The sequence below is a fragment of the Hemiscyllium ocellatum genome, chromosome 14 (genome assembly GCF_020745735.1).
Source record: "Hemiscyllium ocellatum isolate sHemOce1 chromosome 14, sHemOce1.pat.X.cur, whole genome shotgun sequence".
NCBI lineage: Eukaryota > Metazoa > Chordata > Chondrichthyes > Orectolobiformes > Hemiscylliidae > Hemiscyllium > Hemiscyllium ocellatum.
Genome location: NC_083414.1, coordinates 30,104,287 through 30,123,671, shown reverse-complemented (window position 1 = coordinate 30,123,671; position 19,385 = coordinate 30,104,287). Strand labels below are relative to the sequence as shown.

Below are 19,385 nucleotides of genomic sequence, written 5' to 3'. Positions count from 1 at the left end.
TTGTTCATGACCATCCTCATCCTAACAAAATTATTGTAAGATATTCTTTCAGAACATTTTGATATCTCTTGCAACTGACTTTCCTTACTCCCTTTCGAAAGCCTTTCTTTAAGTTTTTTGTTGCTCTTATCTCCTCAGTCATCCATTGCTGTCTATTATTGCAAATAGACCTCTTGATCAATAGGGGTATAAACTCTTGGTGATTTGTGCAGCTAGCAGTCTCTTTCTCATTATTAATGAAGTCAGCTTTATTTAAACTTCGACTCTTAGCTATTTTGCATTGCTTTGTTTAAAATGCACTTTGTTCACATTGATAGATGTTCATGGCTCTTTGCCTGTTAACGAAATCTTGAGTACTTCTCACTTCTAGATCTACTATGGTCTGCTTCCTGTTGGTCATAGATCATATTGCCCAAATCTTCCTATGTCCGTATTGTTGGGAGATGCACAGCAGGTCTGTGTCAACATAATTGGCTGGGAATTTTAAATTTCTCTTGGGCTGATATCCTGCATTCCAGGGCCCGCTGCCATAATCCATATGAAACTTCCGCCAGATACGTGGGACCTCTCTGTTTATATGCCTTGGACATACATGGCAGTGTAAAATGTGGTCTGATAGCGAAGTAATTTTGCAACTGACTCCACCCTCAATCCCAACCCAGCTATGCATCCATGTAACCTAATGCATTTTCATCCCAACCTGTACCACTGACTGGTGCTGAGAGAGGTGGGATTGAAACAGCTCTTTGACATAATGTTTGTATCGGGACCTTGAGATCCTCTTTGGATAGTCCGATATTCAAATAATTGAGGTTCCTCTGTCGATGGTTAAGTAAGCATCAGTTAAGATCAGAATTGAGAATAATCTTATAAAACAGTATAACGGCACTCAGCATGTGAAAATTAGGTGATGATTTGCATACACAATTTGGGGCAAATGAGTGATTAATTGCCATTACTGAGAGATGTGGCATTCAGGAAGGACAGGCAAATAGGCAAAGAAGATGGAGTAGCACCCTTAATAAGGAATTATTTTGTTTTTTTCGTTAGTGGGACGTGAGTGTTGCTGGCAAGGTGAACTCACTGAAACTTAAAGTCCTTACAGGGGGTGGGAATGAGATGTTGACGGTTGTTAGACTGTTAGATGTTAAACTGTTGAGTCTAAAACCAGAAGATCATCTCAGGGTAAAGGGTGAACCATTAGATACTAAGATGAAGAGGGATTTATTTGGCGTTGGTGAATCTTCTGAATTCTCTCCCAAAGGGTTGAGGAACTTCCAATTATTCTTGTTCAAGACAGAAGTTAATACATTTTTGTAGCCTGATGACATCAAAGGATATGATATTGCAGGAAAGTGGCATTGAAGTAGATGATTGGCCATCATGTTATTGAATGGTAGGGCAAGTTCAATGGGCTGTCAACTCCTACAGTTCCCATATTTCTATTCTGTGCACTGTCTAACACCAGTGCTGTTCTGATCCTAAGTCTCTGAATAACAGACTGAGGTCTGGATCAATCTGTTCAGATTTTTCTGTCCTCTGTTTAAGTGTCATAGGTTGTCTACAACTTGTACTCCAGCACAGTGAATGTGCCAAAGAGATTGGAGACACATTTCCTCCCACAGTCCAAAAATGTGCAGGTTATGTGCATTGGCCATGCTAAACTGCCCGTAGTGTTAGGTGCAGGGGTAAATGAATTTCATAATTAGGTTGCAGAATGCCATGTTTTATTTGTGCAAATCAATTTACAAGAGAGGTGTTACTTGCAGCAATGAAATGGAATTGTTAAAAAAAATTCCATGGAAGAAGGATTAAATTGTGAGGAAATGTGGGTTGAATTCTCTTCAGGTTAGAAAATAGAAGGGTAATCTAATTGTTTTTAAAAATTATTTTAAAAGCTGACTGGTTAGTTAGAGAAACTGAGTGCAAGAAGAATTTGATAGAGTAGATGGAGATTAAGGAGCTGCAATGCTTGTTCAGCGTCAAAGCAGGAATCAACATTTTAATTAATGATAGAAGGCATTGGAATTCTGATCCGGATGCAAGATTTTTTTAAAATGTATTAGAATCCCAATAGTGTGCAAACAGGCCCTTCGGCCTGACAAGTCTCCGAAGAGTAACTCACTCAGGCCTATTCCCCGACCCTATATTTACCCCTGACTTATGCACCTAACCAATATATCTCTGAACAATATGGGCAATTTAGCATGGCCAATTCACTTAACCTGCACATCTTTGGATTGTGGGAGGAAAACGGAGCACCCAGAGGAAACCCACGCAGACACAGGGAGAATGTGCAAACTCCACACAGTCGCCCAAGGCTGGAGTCAAACCTGGATTCCTAGCACTGTGAGGCAGCAGTGCTAACCACTGAGCCACTGTGCCGCCCTTAGATCAATGGATATTTTTAAAATTGAGGTGGTCTTAATTTTTAGGTAAGAATATTAAAGGATTGTGGACCAAAAACAGGAAAAATAGAGTTAAGGTACAGATCAGAGCTGAAAATGTGTTGCTGGTTAAAGCACAGCAGGTCAGGCAGCATCCAAGGAACCAAACAGTCTTAGAAAGATTAAATGGGCTTTTCTGTGATAATTCAGTATCCTCAACTGTTAGGGATGAGATTATGTTTGTTAGATGACTTGAGTTTAATACTGAATGAGATGAAAGTTGAGGACATATGATCTGCATATTGCAAACCATGTGAGATAAATAAATACCAAGCTCTCAAAATGAAAAATAACCAAATATAACTTTGTTGTTACAATGTGACAATCTAAGATAAAATTGATAAGAAAGACTAGAAATGTGAAACATAAAGAACGATGGCAAAAATTGACTGGATGCAAAGCAGGAACCACTTTGAGGATAAATACGACTATAAAAGTGGCAAACAGAATTAGCATTGAATAGAGCTGCAGACAATAAAATATGGTGAAAATCAATGTTTTATCAACAAGATTTTGATCTGAAGTCACCCAGTGTTCTGCATAATCGTTATTCTTCAGTCTGCAGTACCAAGCCTATGGGGTTTGAGCTGCAGATACTAGGGCTCAGTGAGGGTTGAGTTGCAGCCTCGGGGGAACTTTGGGATTTGAGCTGCAGTCTGTTTTGGGGACAGTGGAGTTTGATCTGAAATCTCTGGGGAGGGCAATGGGGTGTGAGCTGCAGCTTTAAGAGGGCAGTGGCGCTTGTGCTGAAGCTTCTGAAGCAGAGTGGACCTTTTGAGTTTAGGGATTTCATGACATCTCTGATGGAAAAGTAACTAACTGAATTGAGAAGCAGATAGGTTTTTTTTATTCAACAGTTTTGTTATACCGTTTTTGGTAGTGAGGCATAACAGATTTAAAGTAGTGCTCAGCAAATGGAGGTTTCATCTGGGAAGCATACGGCTCATCCTAATGGAAGCAGTACAATGCACAGTGTTGTTGACAGGCTACATTATCTGTTAATCACTGCAGAGATATGGTCACATGGTGACCAGAGTTAAGAGTTGTTTTTCAATATATTTATGTGTTAGAAAGATATGTCATCCCATTTCCCCACTCCCTCAGTCGAAGCAAAACGCTCAGAGACTCAGTATAGTTTTACCTATAGTTTTGTGGGCGGCATGGTGGCACAGTGGTTAGCACTGCTGCCTCACAGCGCTAGAGACCCGGGTTCAATTCCCGACTCAGGCGACTGACTGTGTGGAGTTTGCACATTCTCCCCGTGTCTGCGTGGGTTTCCTCCGGGTGCTCTGGTTTCCTCCCACAGTCCAAAGATGTGCAGGTCAGGTGAATTGGCCATGTTAAATTGCCCATTGTGTGGGGTAAATGTAGGGGTATGGGTAGGTTGCCGCTTCGGCGGGTCGGTGTGGACTTGTTGGGCTGAAGGGCCTGTTTCCACACTGTAAGTAATCTAATCTAATCTAACCTCCTTCATTTTTATTCCTGGAGGGAGAGAGAACGGTTGCCCATGTGCACAGAGGCAAGAGTTCACAGTCTTATCTGGAACAACAATTTCTCAATGAACATGTATAGTCATCTTACAGGGAGAAGCATCCAGATAAGGCAATGTACATATTAATTGAGTGACCGTTGCAATCAGCAAGCATCAGTCGTAAAGATTAAGCCATCTACTGTTACACAATGAATAACTGACTTCACATAATGAATACTTTTCACCTTGTTAAACTGATCTCACAAACTGAATGCTACCTCAACTTCTTAAATGGCTGTACATAACGACTGCTTTTCCACCTTGTTAACCCATTACCCTTGCCTGCAGCACCCTATTGTTAACTGTATGTTCTTATCTGATCTGAGTCATGCTCAGCTGAACCTCTTGTTTCACAAAACTCAGAAATTAACTGTTTCCTTGCTTGCTTATACCCTATACACAGTCAACGATCAATTAACTTAATCGCAAAGAATCTTCCTAGCGATTAATAGTAATATGCTCAGAATTTCATATCCAGTTTGAAGGTGAGAAACTTGTATTTGAACCTAGTGTTTCAAATGAAGGGATTGCAAAGGTCTGAAAAGATAGTAAAGAACAGTGGCACATGTTTAAGCAGATAGTCATTTTTAATAAATTACTGTATTCCACTGCAGAAGTAAAGACTCAACAAAAGTTAACCATCCATAATCAACTAAGGAAAAGGCATACAATGTTGTGAAAATTAGTAGGTCAGAAAATCGAGGAAATGTTAGAAATTAGCAAAGACCAGTTTTTTTAAAACATCGACAGTTAACTCTCAACAAATATAAAAACTAATAAGAGCTTCTACAATTAAATACAAAGAGACTAGCTAAAATACGTATTTGTACTTTGATAATGAGATTAGGAAATTGTTGGAACTGGAGAGGCTTTGAAAAAATAACCTGTATCTATCGTCGTGGTGAGAAAACTCCAAAGATACTTAAACTATAGTATAAAGTCAAGAGTCAAAAGGGTTGGGGAGGAGTGAAAACTTAATAACATAATTGCCCAGCATATACTAGGCGCATTTATTGGACTAAAGGTTGAAAAGTCATCTGGACAGATGACCTCCATCCTAGGGCTTGAGAAAAGTGGCTGTGGGTGTACTAGATACATTGAATGTAACCATCTAAAATTCCTGCAATTCTGGAAAGGTCCCCTTGTCTTGGAAAATGCAAGTGTAACACACCTTTTCAAGAAAGGAGAGAATCAGAAAGCAGAAAACTTTTGGCCATTTCAATAATATTAGCTGGACTGTACTGCTGACGCTGTATAAAGCTCTGGTCAGACCACATTCGGGATATTGAGAGCAGTTTTGGACTCTTTTCGAAGGGAAGAATGTGCTGACATTTGGAGGGGGGCGGGGGGGCCAGAAGAGGTTTACAAGAATGATCCTGGGATAAAGGACTGGTCAAATGAGGAACAGTTGAGGGCTCTGGGTCTGTACTTTATGGAGTTTAGAAGGATGGTGGGGGGTGGGGTCGATTTGATTGAAACTTGCAGAATACTGAGAGACCTGGATAAAGTGGATGTGAACAGGATATTTCTACTAGTAGAAGAGACCACCACCCAGGGACACATCCTCAGTGTGAAGGGATCTCTTTCGAACTGAGATGAGGACTTGCGTTCAAGAGTGTAAATACCATTCTAATAATACAGTAAATGTTAATGTGATACCAGTCAATCTTAATCACAATTTAAACTTGTTAATATAATTCCTCATACTGAATTGTTAGACACAATTTAATATTTCACTTTTTTTAAAACAATTTCACTTTCACCCTTTCTTTCCTTTCTGTCTTTACTTTCTCACAAACAATTCTTTCTTTTCCTCTCTTTATTTCTTCTTCTACACCTGATTTGACTTTAATTCATTCTCCTCGTCTGTCTTTACTGTTTCTGTTTCAGTCTCAACATCACACTGATTATAGAGATATTTTCATTAACATCTCAGATACCATATTGGCACTGTCAGTTTGTATATCAGAAAACCGCAATGCCAAAGAAAAAGTGACCTAAGGAATGCCAGAAATGTGGTGAGAGATGAGATGCCAATTGGACATAGCCAAGATGCAAGTGATTTAGTGTTTGTGGCTGCTCCATAGGCTCTTGAGTAATGAGTAATGTATTGCACTAATTCAGCCATGTAGACCTAGGTCCACTGACAGAATTAATTTAAACATTGGACATCATGCATATGATATATAACCCCTGTCATAACTGTGATTTGACTGTTACCTGTAAGTCAAAAGATGATGTGTTCATGTCCCAAACGAGAAATGTGAGCAGAATTTTGATGTTGACACCACTGTAATATTGAAGGTCTACTGCACTATCAGTGCTGAAGGAAGAGATATTAAACCATAACTATATTAAATTTCTGAATTGGAAATTAACAATTCTGTGGTAGGAAGGTATTTTCCTCCTAGTCTCCTGGCCAGCATTTATTATATTTTAACCAGCATTACTAATACATATTATATGATCTTAATTGCCCTTTGTGAGGCTTTATTAAATGCAGATGTCCTGCCTGCTTGTTTCCAACATGATAATATTGACTATACCTCCAAAGTGCTTTATTATGCTTTGCTTGGGAATGTCCTGAAATCTTGAAATGAACTATTTAAATTTAAATCTTATTTCAATTAGCTGTTATGTTTGTGCAGAGACTTAATAGGCATGGCTTGAAGTTTTTAAATATCCTCACCTTCCTGCAGTTCTCTAATATACTTAAGTTGTTTGCAGTCAGCTTAATGTCTCCAAGTATCAGTATCATATTCTCTGTTTTCTGTTATTCTCTTTCTCAGCTCCACCAAACCTCTCCTACCCCACATCTCCCAAAAAGAAAGATGTTTTGAGAGAAACTTAGATATTGATGTTTAATAGAGAAGGACATGTTAAAGTTGCAGGATTAAAGTTCCCAAACAAAAAGAGAAATTGCTGAAAAAGCTCAGTGGGTCAGGCAGCATCTGCAGAGAGAAATCAGTTAACATTTTGGGTCAAGTGACCCTTCGTCAGAACCCTGACCTCTCACTATTCTGAGGAAGGATTACTGAAACCAGAAACATTATCTGTGATTCCTGTCCGCAGATGGTGCTTGACCTGCTGATTTTTTTTCCAGCAATTTCTGTTTTTGTTTCTGGTTTACCAATCTTGTCTTTACAATCAGAACCATGTAGATAAAAGATTTGGTATTTTGCTGACAGAATAGGAAATTCAAATGAATGTTTATATTATTTGTGTGAAAGTAGTATACTTTAGTAAGAGTTGAACAACCAATCTGTAAAGACCCTGGGGTTCTGAATAAATTAAGTAGTGAAATTTGTTGTAGTGCTGAATGCTACAACAAAGGGAAAAAGTTTTTGAGCATTCTAGTATTAGTACTATTTTATGGCTAGAAACAGTTTTGCATACAAGTTTTTAAAACATTCATTCGTGGAATGTGGGCATTGCGAACTGGGCCGCATTTGTTGCCCATCCTTAGTTACCCTTGAGAAGGAAGGTTATGTTGTGCTGTCTTCGTGAACCACTGCATCCTATGTACTGTAGGTATACTCATAAATGCCATGTGGTGTCGTGAGATCTAGCAACTAAATCAGGTTGATGAGTGGCATGGAGGAGAACTTGCAGATAGTGGTGTTCCTATATATTTGCTTCCCTTGTCCTTCTAGGTGTTAGTGGTTGTGGATTTGGAAGCTACTACCTGAGGTGCATCTTATTGATGGTGTAAATTGTTGCTACAGACAGGTGGTGAAGGAACTGAAAGGTTGTGGTAATCAGGTTGTCTGCTTTCTCCTGCGAGGTGTCAAACTTCTTGAATGTTGTTGGAGCTGCATTCATCCAAGCAATGGAAGTATTTCATCACATCTTTGACTTATGCCAAATAGGTGGTGGGCAGGTTTTGGGAAGTCGCTTTAGGAGGTGAGTTACTCGCTGCAAGATTCCCAGTGTCAGACATACTCTTGTAGCCACTGTATTTATGTGGCAAATCTGTTTAAGTTTCTGATCAATCATAACCCCAAGTATGTTGATAGTGAGGGAGGGGATTCAATTATGGTGGTGCCATTGAATGTCAAGAGGTGGTGGTTGGAATATCTGTTATTGGGGTTTGTCATTGCCTGGCATTTGTATGGTACGAATGTTCCTTGATGAATTGTCCAGGTCTTGCATTAGGGCTTGGCTTACACCAGTGTTTTAATGTATTTTATAGATTCCTACCATAATAAAATACAGAGGAACCTTGATTATCCAAACGAGATGGGCGGGCACTATTTCGTTCGGATAATTGATTATTCAGTTAATTGATTTCCTCTGGGGCTTGGAGTTTTCTGTGAAGTCTGCTCCCTGTTTGGGACACGAGACAGCAGTACATTGCGCATGAGCCCTGCTCACCCTGACCACACCAACCCCCGTCCGCTCCCACCCTACCCCCCCGGCCTATCTCCAATAGCCCGTCTGCCTCTACCCTGCCTCACTGTCTATCCCAAACCCCATCTGCCCCCTCCTGCCCCAATCCCTTCGCCTTTCACCCAGTCCCCCAAATTCCATCTATCCCCAACCCTGCCCCCCACACCCCCACCCCTTGTCTGCCTTTTACGGGTAAGTCTCCAAATAGCGCAACCACATGCGCGTACACGCACGCACATACACACGCACGTACATGTACACACACAGACAACTTTTTACTGCAACATTTTGACAATGTTTGGGAGATTATCTGGAAGGGAGGGATTCAGGGTACCTCCCTGTGTAGAACGCCAGAGAAAGTATGCAGGGAGAGAGGGAGGGCGGGAGGTCTGTAATTTGGAGGCGGTGAGCTGAGTTCACTTTTAATCATTGTACCTATAAACAAAAGACGCGATCAGGGTTGAAACAGTTCTTTGACGTAATGTTTCCATCTCCTTTGGATAATCCTATATTTGGATAATCGCAGTTCCTCTGACTATGAAATATTAGAAAATGTAACTAAAACCAAAATTCAATTAATATGCCTTGAATCTCAGACTGACTAGAGTTATAATCAAGAAATATTTACATGCTTACAATTTCAGCTCGTTTCAGAATCTTTTGACCACTTTGTGACTTTGCTAGCTGTTGAGTTAATTCCATACGACATTTAGGTAAAATATATGATATTTTGCAGGTTGCACAAAGCATTGAAGATCACCATCAGGAAGTGATTGCCTTCTGCAGAGAGAATGGTTTCCATGGCCTGCTTGCTTATGACTCGGATTATGCATTATGTAACATCCAGTACTATTTCAGTGCCCATGCCCTTAAACTGAGCCGGAATGGCAAAAGCCTCACTACCAACCAATACCTGATGCATGAGGTTGCCAAGCAACTGGATCTGAATCCTAGTCGCTTTGTTATCTTTGCTGCACTCTTAGGTAGGTGGATTTTTTCCTGTAAATGCATGACTGAGAGCATGTTAATTATGGTGGAGAAAGTGTTTCTTGCATGTTGTTTTAGACATCCATAGAAAATCATCATGTCGAAATTGTTGAATTTATAGCATTGTAGTGATAGTTTAAATATCTTGTGATTTTTTTTCAAACATTTGAAAACTAATTGTCTTTCTCTTAATGGGGCACTTATTTTTACTTAACATCATTGTTTTCCTCCACTCTTGCATTGATTACCGTTTGCTGTATATTCATTTTGTTTATTTAGTAACATTTTTGGTTAACACTACTGCAACTAAGGCTTGAGACCAACCCAGTGGAATGAAAACTTACTATCTTTACTGAAATAACTGCACAAAGGTTGGTACCCCATCATCAAGTTGTCATCCCATTCCCCCCCCCGCCAATCAAAGCAAAACACTCCGAGACACTGTGTGGCCTTACCTCCTTCATCTTTATTCCGGCCCTGGAGAGAGAGAACAATCGCCCATGTACACAGAGACATGAGTTCATGGTCTTCTCTGGAATAGCAGATTTTTAATGAATTATATAGTCATTTTATAGGGAGGATCATCCAGTTAAGGCAACATACATATTGATTGGGTGACCATTACAATCGGCGAGCATCAATAGTAAAGATTAAGCCATCTGCTGTTACACAGTGAATGTACTTATTCATTATGTGAAGCCAATTAAGGTTATGTTTTGCCTTGTTCAACTGACCTTACATTCTGAATGCTTCCCATACTGTTAAATGGCTCTATATAGAGTGCTTTTCCATATTGTTTGACCCATTGCCCTTGCCTGCAGCACCCATTGTTAACTGCAAGTTCTTACCTGATCTGATTCATGCTCAGCTGAATCTCTTGTTTTACAAAACTCAATATTTAACTCTTTCCTTACCTGCTTATACCTTAAAATACTTTCTCAAAGTCACCCTTTATTTACTTGTGCACAGGACACCAGCTGTGGCCACTCAGCTCAGAGTCAGTTCCCTGAACTGTGGAGATTCCAAATCCCCTGTTTATATAGGGGTTCATGATTGGCCCAGGTTTACAACCCCAGTCAAAGATCTAGTAGTCAATGAGGTTCACCTGGTTTCAGTCACTACATTTCCTCCCCTCCCCAGTTGGAGGATGTAGGATTGGTCTTTTCCTTTTAGCCTTTCTGGCGATGTTTTTGCTCCAGGTGGGGTTCTGCTGCATCCAGAGGATCTTGGGAGAATTTCTTCCTCTTCTCCCAACGGTAACAATCTCGTTGCCACATCCATGTTGAACTCTGAGGTTTCTTTGACACCCAATGAAGGGGGAGAACTTATGGTTTCTGACAGGCTTTCAGGTCGTTCTGTGGGGTTTGGTATGTTTTGCTCCTGGTCTGCTTGCAAGTTACCAGCTCTCTCTCTCGTGTGTGTGGTCTCTCTTGCTCCCTCTGTCTCTCTGTCGTGTGAGAGGTGGTCCTATAATTGATCAGGGAACTGGGACAGTTTCATATTGATGCAGCAGGTTGCTTCTTTAAGCCTGCCTTCAATATTTGGCTGCTCATTCCACCAGATCATTGGATGGCGGATGGTATGGAGGTGTCCTTATGTGCTGAATGCCATTCACCTTTACGAAATACTCAGATTTCCTGCTGATAAATGGCATCCCATTGTTCGTGACCAGTACTTCAGTGAGTCTGTGTGTCACAAATGATCTCGCAGCTTCTCAAATGGTCATTCCTGAGTTTGCCAAACAAACTTTGTGCATGTCCAAACTTTGAATGGGCATCCAAAATGACCAGGAACATTAAACCCATTGAAAGGACAAGCATTGTCAACATGTAAACGAGTTCAGGGTTTACCCAACCATTCCCATGAATGTGGGGGATGCCACCCGTGGCAATATATGTCCTTGTTGGCAATTTGGGCATTGCCCCACCAACCCTGGCCACCAGACATAGCTTCTTGCTCGCATCTTCATTTTGGAAATGCCTGGATGACCTTTGTAGTGTTCAGCCAGTATCTGGCAGTGATCTTTACATGGGACAATCACTCTTGCTCCCTATGCTCATCCTTTATGGTAATGTTGTCTTGCTGGGTCCAGAAAATTTTTGATCCTGGGTTGCAATGGCCCAAGTCTCTTACTACCATCAAAGGTAACTGCGCCAACAGGAGAAGTCATCCCCTTAATTTGCAATGGTTTTCCATTGTGCATTCTCAATCTGACTGAGGTCTTGCAGGGTTGGAGTCCAGAGCGAATCTTGTAAAAGGCACGTTCTGCAACCACAGATACAGCTGAGCTGGTATTGACCTCCATGGGAGCTAAGTCACCATTTAACTAAACATAACTGTAATTAGTCCTGATTTGGATGTCGCTAAGCAGTTTAATTGTTCTAACCCACATGTTTGGGGGGGCCTACTTTCCAGGTTGTGCACACCCTTTGGATACCAGCCTACAAGTTTTCGTACTCAGGTCAGGCCTTGTCGGATTCCTTTGCTGTCTTGAGTCCGCATACTGGCAGCAACTACGGTGGCTAGCCAGCCCAAATCCTGAAGAACTTTTCTTCACTTGGACACAACTCGGCTTTGTTGTGGGGTTCTGCTGACCTGGGGTCCCTCTGCTCAGTATATACTCTGTGTGAGGCTCTGCGATTGTTTACACTCAAGTGGTGCTCCCCCCAGGTTAGCTGGGTTGGTGCGGATATGCAATTCCCCTGTAACTCCCATGCTCCACTTCTTAGGTTCCCATCTTGAGTTTCTTACACGCTTGATGCAACTGCAATATGCCAAGTTCTGTGAACAGCCACGATTTATTTAAGCAAGTGCAAGCTTTTGGAGGATCACTTAACACACTTCGCGATGCTTGCGGAGCGTGTCAAGCGAGGCTCCCTGAACAAAGGAACTATCCTATCTTCATAGGATTTGATATCACCATCAGTCATGCATGCAAGATGCAATCCCTGCCACTTCCCTATAGTCACATGCCACGCAAAAACAATATGAAGTCATTAGATAATTTCCAGAGACAATGTGTGATTAGTTTATTCGTTAAACTCCAGCATTTACAGGGTATAATTAGATTGTCACATCCTGCCTGCAAGACAGAAAAACACTCCCTGGGACATCCAATTTCTCGCATGTAAGCAGAACAAATTAACCCTTTAACATCTCATTACCGCCTTTTATCATTCCATGATAACTAACTACATGGTGCTGAAAAAGATGCTACGAGCTTATTCATCTGACAGCCAGAATTTCAGCAAGTTATTGACACAACATGCAGTTATTATAACAACAAGAATTACTAGTCCATGCAGTAGATAAGATCCCCAGGATCCTCCCACATGGGAAACGAACAGTGTTCACCAGTGAAGTTGTTAAATCCACAGTTCTTAGTGACCACTCCACCCTCTCCAAGTTGAGTGGAAACGAGCCAGTTATTCAAAATCTCCTCCAGTGAAGTCCAACCTAAAAACAAAATCCAGTCTAGCAAGATCATCAGTTCTGTTGTGTGCAGTGGATAGGGAGCTCAGGCCTCTGCAAATGCATGGATCAGTGCTGTTCCTTGAAGGAATAACCTAATCACTTTACATTGTTTTAAGGAATAACCTAATCACTTTACATTGTTTTTGGGTGGCATGTGACTTTGGGGGAGTGGCAGGTGATTATGTCTTGAGTGCATGACTTACTGTGATGTAAAACCCTGTGTGAAGGGGGGACCATTCCCTTGTTCAGGGAGCCTCACTTGACACACTCTGAAAGCACCGCAAAGTGTAAGTGATCCTCCAAAAGCTTGTACTTGCTTAAATAAATCGTGGCTGCTCACAGAAGTTGGTGTATTGCAGTTGCATCAATCTCAAGAAGGCAACCTCATACACTTGCAGCCTTTTCTAATGACAAAGCCAGTTGTAGTGCCTGCTTGAAGTCCACTTGCACTTTAGCATGGTTACATCATTAATCCCACATACAGGACTGTCTCACAGAATCTTATTCAGGGTTAACCCAAAATCACATGCCTCTGCAATTTGTTTAACCAGTGTTGATACTCTCAGTCCTTGAACAGTCAAATAAAAAAGCAAATCAGAATTAAAGGAGGTTTGGTATCATAATATTCCTTAACCAAATCCGTCAACTCTTGGAAGGTTTTAGTGCCTGGTGCCTCTGGGAAAGGTAAGCCCTTTATACCTGAAAATGCTGCGGGTCCGCAAGCAGTCACATGGATTGCTTGTTGCTTTTCATCTGCCCCATGTCATTTGCCCAGACAAAATATTGTATTCTTTCCACATACTGGCCCCAATATTCGATAGCCGGATCAAACGAGTCAAGCTTCCAAAATAAACGCCTGATGCTAGAAATGCTTACCTCAACTCCCAAGGTGACTGTTTTGAGCGAAGGTTCTTCAGGAACTAATTTCTCCTGTTGCCGCTGAAAAACCTAGTGACCCTCTGCTCAGTATATCCCTCTGTGAGGCTCTGCGACTGTCTACACTCAAGTGGTGTTCCCACCAGTTCTTCAGGCACGCACTGATTTTCCCCTGTCACCACTGAAATAGCTACTTAGAGGCTGGTATCCCATCACAAGTCACCCTTTATCTATTTGTGCACAGTAAACTGGCTGTGGCCGGTCAGCTTGGAGTCAGTTCCCTGAACTGAGGAGATTAAATCTCCTATCAAATTTTTCTTCTTTGTTTCTCTTTTTTTTTCACCCAGCACCACTAGTGCTTATTTTTTCCTCTCAGAGAACCCGTATTGTGTGTAAGTGAAGGAATCAGGAAAAGCACCATGTGCAAAAATAATTTTATTCAGCATTTCCACCAGTTGGAAAAACGTAGATGTAGCTAGGGAGCTAGTTACAAGCAAAGCTCAACATGAGCAATGAAGGGGAGGGGAGCGATCAAATAAAAATAAAGTTGGAGGAGGATCCCTTGTGCGTATTAGTCAGCCAGGGCTTCCTGATTGCCCCAGGCTAACAACCCCAGTCAAGGATCTTGTCAATGAGATCCACCTGATTCCAATGCTACCTCTCGAATGATGCATTCTTTTTAAAACTAATGAAAGTGTAATATCTTTCTTCCTAACCTGTAAGGTTTTTTTTAGAATTATAATACTCTGCGTTTGATTTATTTAAAAAAATTCCAATTACAGAGTACATTGCAGAATTTTAGAATGCAAAAGTATACCTATTCTGCAAATGGAGAATTTTTAATCTGGACTGCAAAACCAAAATGTATCTTTATGTTGTATTTAAAGAAAGTCAGTATTAAGGAAAATATGTGGCATTGATCTTTTTAAAGAATGAATTTATAATAGAGACAATAAGCAAGTTTTGCTTGATCTTTTTACATTTAATATGTTTTGAAAATTTATTGCTAGGAAAACATGTTAATTTGTGTGCCTGACACAAAGTCTCTCAGTATGTAATTCCCATAATCATTTGTATAAATCACAAAACAAAAAGGGTCACAACACTGAACCTAGGGAGCACCACTTTCAATTTGTCTCCAGTCTGAGAAATGCCCATCTATACCTTCCTCTGTTATCTGTCTTTTAGCCAGCTTCTAATTCAATGTGCCAAGTACTCTGAATTCTAAACATTTCTAATTTGCTAAGCAACCTGTCATATATTGGTCGAATATTATACACACACTCGAAGCAGAGCGCTCAGAGACACAGTATGGTTTCACCTCCTTCATCTTTATTCCAAGCCCTGAAGGGAGAGCGAATGATTGACCATGTGCACAGGGACACGAGTTCTCAGTCTTCTGTGGAACAGCAGTTTCTCAAAGGGCTATATAGTCATTTTACAGGGAGGAGCATCCTAATAAGGCAATATACATATTAATTGGGTGACCATTACAATCAGCAAGCATTAATAGTAAAGATTAAGCCATCTGCTGTTACATAATGAATAACTGACTTCACATAACGAGTATTTTTCACCTATACACATTCTCATTCCCTCCTTTTATCATTTCATGAAAACCACCTAGATGGCACTTTTATAAAGACTCTGACCGCCGAGTTTAAACAAGTTATTGACGTACAGCATACAATGATTGTAACACCAAAAATTACTAGTCCGTTACAGTATTTAGAGTTGAAAGAATCCTCCCATGTGGAAAAGAAATTCACCAGTAAAATTCTTAAATCTTTAGTCCTTAGTGACCCCTTCCATTCCGTCCAAGTCCAATGGAAACGAGCCAGTTCTCCAAAGTCTTCTTTACTAAAGTCCCACTTGAAAACAAAATAGTGTTTGTTCTTGCATCACTCCTCGGGAAAATCTAAATTCTTGAATAAGGGCAGTTAAATGCTTCACAAAACTGACTAGACCTCCGTCCTTGCAGAGATGCTTCAGATGGAGGATACCAGCGTCTCTGGAGTGTGCAGTGCAGCATTCCTTGCTGCATCTGCTCCCACTCTGCTGTTAAATGTAACAAAGCCAACTGGCTGTTGTGATGTCAGCTTGCTCAGTGAATCTTCATTTCCCTTAAATGATCGAAAGACAAGGTCAAGCTCACGTGGTTTAATGTCTGTAGGGACGCCACTGACAAAAGGCATACAACCTCCTCTACGCTGTTGTTAACTTCTTCGCTTCTCATGCTCATGACTGGGAAGCTGATTGAATCCATTGGATCAGGCTGTGGAGGGGTGGGCGCTGGTCCAAAGGCCTGCTTTACCTGTGAATGGAGAAATGCGAGATTATGTTAGCTGCTAAAAAATATTTGCATTTCCTCTCTCATTCCCTCCTTGCCAAGGTGGTTATCAGTATGAAGACAGTCACACATTTAACTACATTAAATTGTGCCTGCCTATTTCAACCTTCTTTGAGGTCTGTTAACTCTGTTCACTATTTATGATATCAAGTTTTATACAATCCATAAACTTCTAAATTGTCCTGCCTAAACAATTCAATCAATTATGAACAACAATCAGTAATCCTAAAATCAAACCCTTGCGTGCCTCCATTCAGGTTATTCGAAGATTACTTTCCTTTAACAAATTGATACTTGGCTAATGTGAAAGCTGCCAGGAAAAGTATTTCAAAAGTCTGGAACAGCAAGAAAACAACAAAATGTCTCCTGTGCTTTAGCAATGAAGAGGCAGTTTCTGTTCAGATTTAAATCTGAAATATTCGTGGGGAACCACTGCAGAAGATTTTAAAATATTTTCTTTAAATGAAACATCCCAAAGAAAACAGTCAAAATTACGGTGGCGAGTTTGTAGATATGAATCTTCTCTGAGTTTGCAATATGAAGGGGACCAATGAAGTCTGAACAATAATTAACAGTTTAAACGGTTCAGTCTCAAGTTCTAATATCCCATAGAAAATCTTAACAAAGCATCAAATTAAAAATGCACTCTTTTAGTGAACACTCTGGATTAAAAACACAGCAGCAAAGATATTTTAGTACAGTACACTAATTTAGTTAAAACAAGACCATTGACCCAACTGTTTTTTTAACAGGCATTGTAGAATTTGAAACAAATCAGGTGCTCAAGGCACTCAATCAATTTGTTTTAAGGTTACAAGTTGATCATTTTAAAAAGGACGTAATGTTGTACAACTTCAATGTAAAAACAAAATCTGCCGCATTACATAGCCCATGAAACGCATTGAATTGAGATCCTGATTCAGACAAGGCAAAAGAGTTACTTAAAAGGATTTTCTGAACTAGTATTTTAACAAGTCAAACTTCTTAAACAACACTCTCAGCATGGCACAATCTATAGTGAAACATTCCTTTTTTTAATCCAAGTATTTGTACAACCTTAATTTCAGCGTTTCTCTTTTTTTTGCATCCTCTCACTGAAATTACACTTCCAACAAAAGAAAGCCCTCGCAGTGGACCACATGGCGCCTTAATGCGTGCCACTGTTCCCCCAGAACAAAGACTCACAGAGCCTCAAATTTCGCCAGTAAGGGATTTTAACCCCTTTCTCACTTTACTCCTCACAAGGGCTTGAACCCCACTTAAACACAGAGAACTCAAATCCCGTTTGAACACAAAGCTCAAACCCCAATTAAACACAGAGAACTCGAATCCCAGTTAAACACAGAGAGCTGGAACCTTGATTAAACACTGAGAGCTCAAATCTCAAACACAGAAAGCTCAAACCTCAGGACTGAGCCTCAAATCAATGCACCAAGTAGACTCGAACCCCAATACTGTGCATCAACCAGACCCACCTCAGGGAACTTGAACCCAGTACCATGCAGAGGTTGAGATCCTCATTTTTTCTTTCTTTCTCTCTCTCTCTGTCTCACACACACACTCCCTCTATGTCTCGCACGCACACACACACACACACAGCTGCCCAGCAGGTGTGAACCTCAAACCCCTCCTGGGACTCTAACCCCAGTACCACGCAATCACACCCCCTCCCCCCAGTGCCGCACAGAGGACTCAAACCTCTACCTGCCTGTGCACTTGAGAAAAATCTAATTACCATTCAAGCAATTTGTAGAACAGAACGCGATCAAACAAGGGGATTGTCTCCGGCACACAGGAATATCGACAAGGACCAAGGTTTAAAATCTTACCTTGTGGGGCTGTCCGTCTTGAGACACCGATGTTCCGGGCGGCCGCAGACGCCATCTGATTGTAACTATCCATTTGGATCCTGCCGACTATGCCAATATTGTCATCCCGTTCCCCTCGCAGCCAAAGTAAAACGCTCAGAGACACAGTATGGTTTTACCTTTATCTTTATTCCAGGCCCTGGAGGGAGAGAGAATAATCACCCATGTCTTCTCTAGAACAGCAGTTTCTCAATGAACTTATATAGTCATTTTACAGGAAGGACCATACAGATAAGACAATGTAAATATTAATTGGGTGACTGTTACAATCAGTGAGCATCAATAGTAAAGATTATGCCATCTGCTGTTACACAATGAATAACTGACTTCATATAATGAGTATTTTTCATGTTGTTAAACTGACCTGTCATACTGAATACTACCTCCTCTTGTTAAATTGCTCTCCATAATGACTGCTTTTCCACCTTGGTAACCCATTACCCTTGCCTGCAGCACCCCCCATTGTTAAGTGTAAGTTCTTACCTGATCTAATTCATGCTAGCTGAACCCCTTGTTTCACAAAAGAATTGAACTCTTTCCCTGCCTGCATTTACCCTGTGCACATTCTCATTTTCTTTGAAGAGCACCTTCTTTCTGCTGGATTATTTTTCAGGAATGCATTTCATTAATACATGGATTGCAGAACATTTCAGGCATTTGTTTTATTAGGATTGTGTTCGTTCTGCACTGAAAGTGACCTCCAACTCCTGCTTAGTTGTCCAATGAACTGCATTTGGCCCTTTCTGAAAGTAGATACTGCATTCACAATTTTGTTTAAGGAGGTACTCTTAGAGGGAGAGATTCATTGATAGTGTCTGATATTGACTATTGAAAAATGCTTTAAGGGTGAATCTAATTTTGATTTATTTGGGATTAAGAGTTAAGAAAATTCTACACTGTAGGTGTACATTTGACAAATTACCATCATTCATAGCATTGCCTATATATTTTTGGGTTTTGGCACATGCCTTCTAATGAAAGGTTTGAGATGATGTTCTCAACTCAGTGTATTTTAGCTCAAAAAATAAGTTGTGTCTCAATGTACTGCACAGTTCCTACTGTCTGTTTTCTAAAACTTTAAACCAATTTTTACTATGTAAAGGCTTTTATATTTAACTTATAACATCTAATGGATGAAATTGATCTTCTGTAATTGATCACTGCAGGACATTAACCTAAAGTTTCATTTTTATCTAGTTAAAAATGAAAAACTGTAATGTGCATCACTGGTAATTGCTGAGCATTTTGCAGCATTTCTTTGAAGTTGCTTTAGGTCAATGTAATAAATTGGTCAAGACATTATAGGCTTTAAAATTATAAATTATGTCGAATACACAGTGCAAGTGACAGCAAGTTATGCATTTAACTAGTGAGACAAAGCATGTGCATTTTTTTGGTACTGTCAAATGCTAGCAATCCAGTTTTTGTTTCCACTCATGCGACTGATAAATTGGGATGTTCTA

The 19,385-nt window shown here is 40.4% G+C and overlaps 1 protein-coding gene across 2 annotated transcripts in view; it reads left to right on the top strand.

The window, feature by feature from the left end:
- Positions 1–19,385, top strand: part of fam120c (family with sequence similarity 120 member C) — a 134,437-nt gene that overhangs the window by 13,919 nt on the left and 101,133 nt on the right. For both annotated transcript variants that reach the window (XM_060835558.1, XM_060835557.1), the window contains exon 2: positions 9,104–9,350. In XM_060835558.1, coding sequence (XP_060691541.1) covers positions 9,104–9,350 — 247 coding nt within the window. The remainder of the gene's footprint in view (positions 1–9,103; positions 9,351–19,385) is intronic.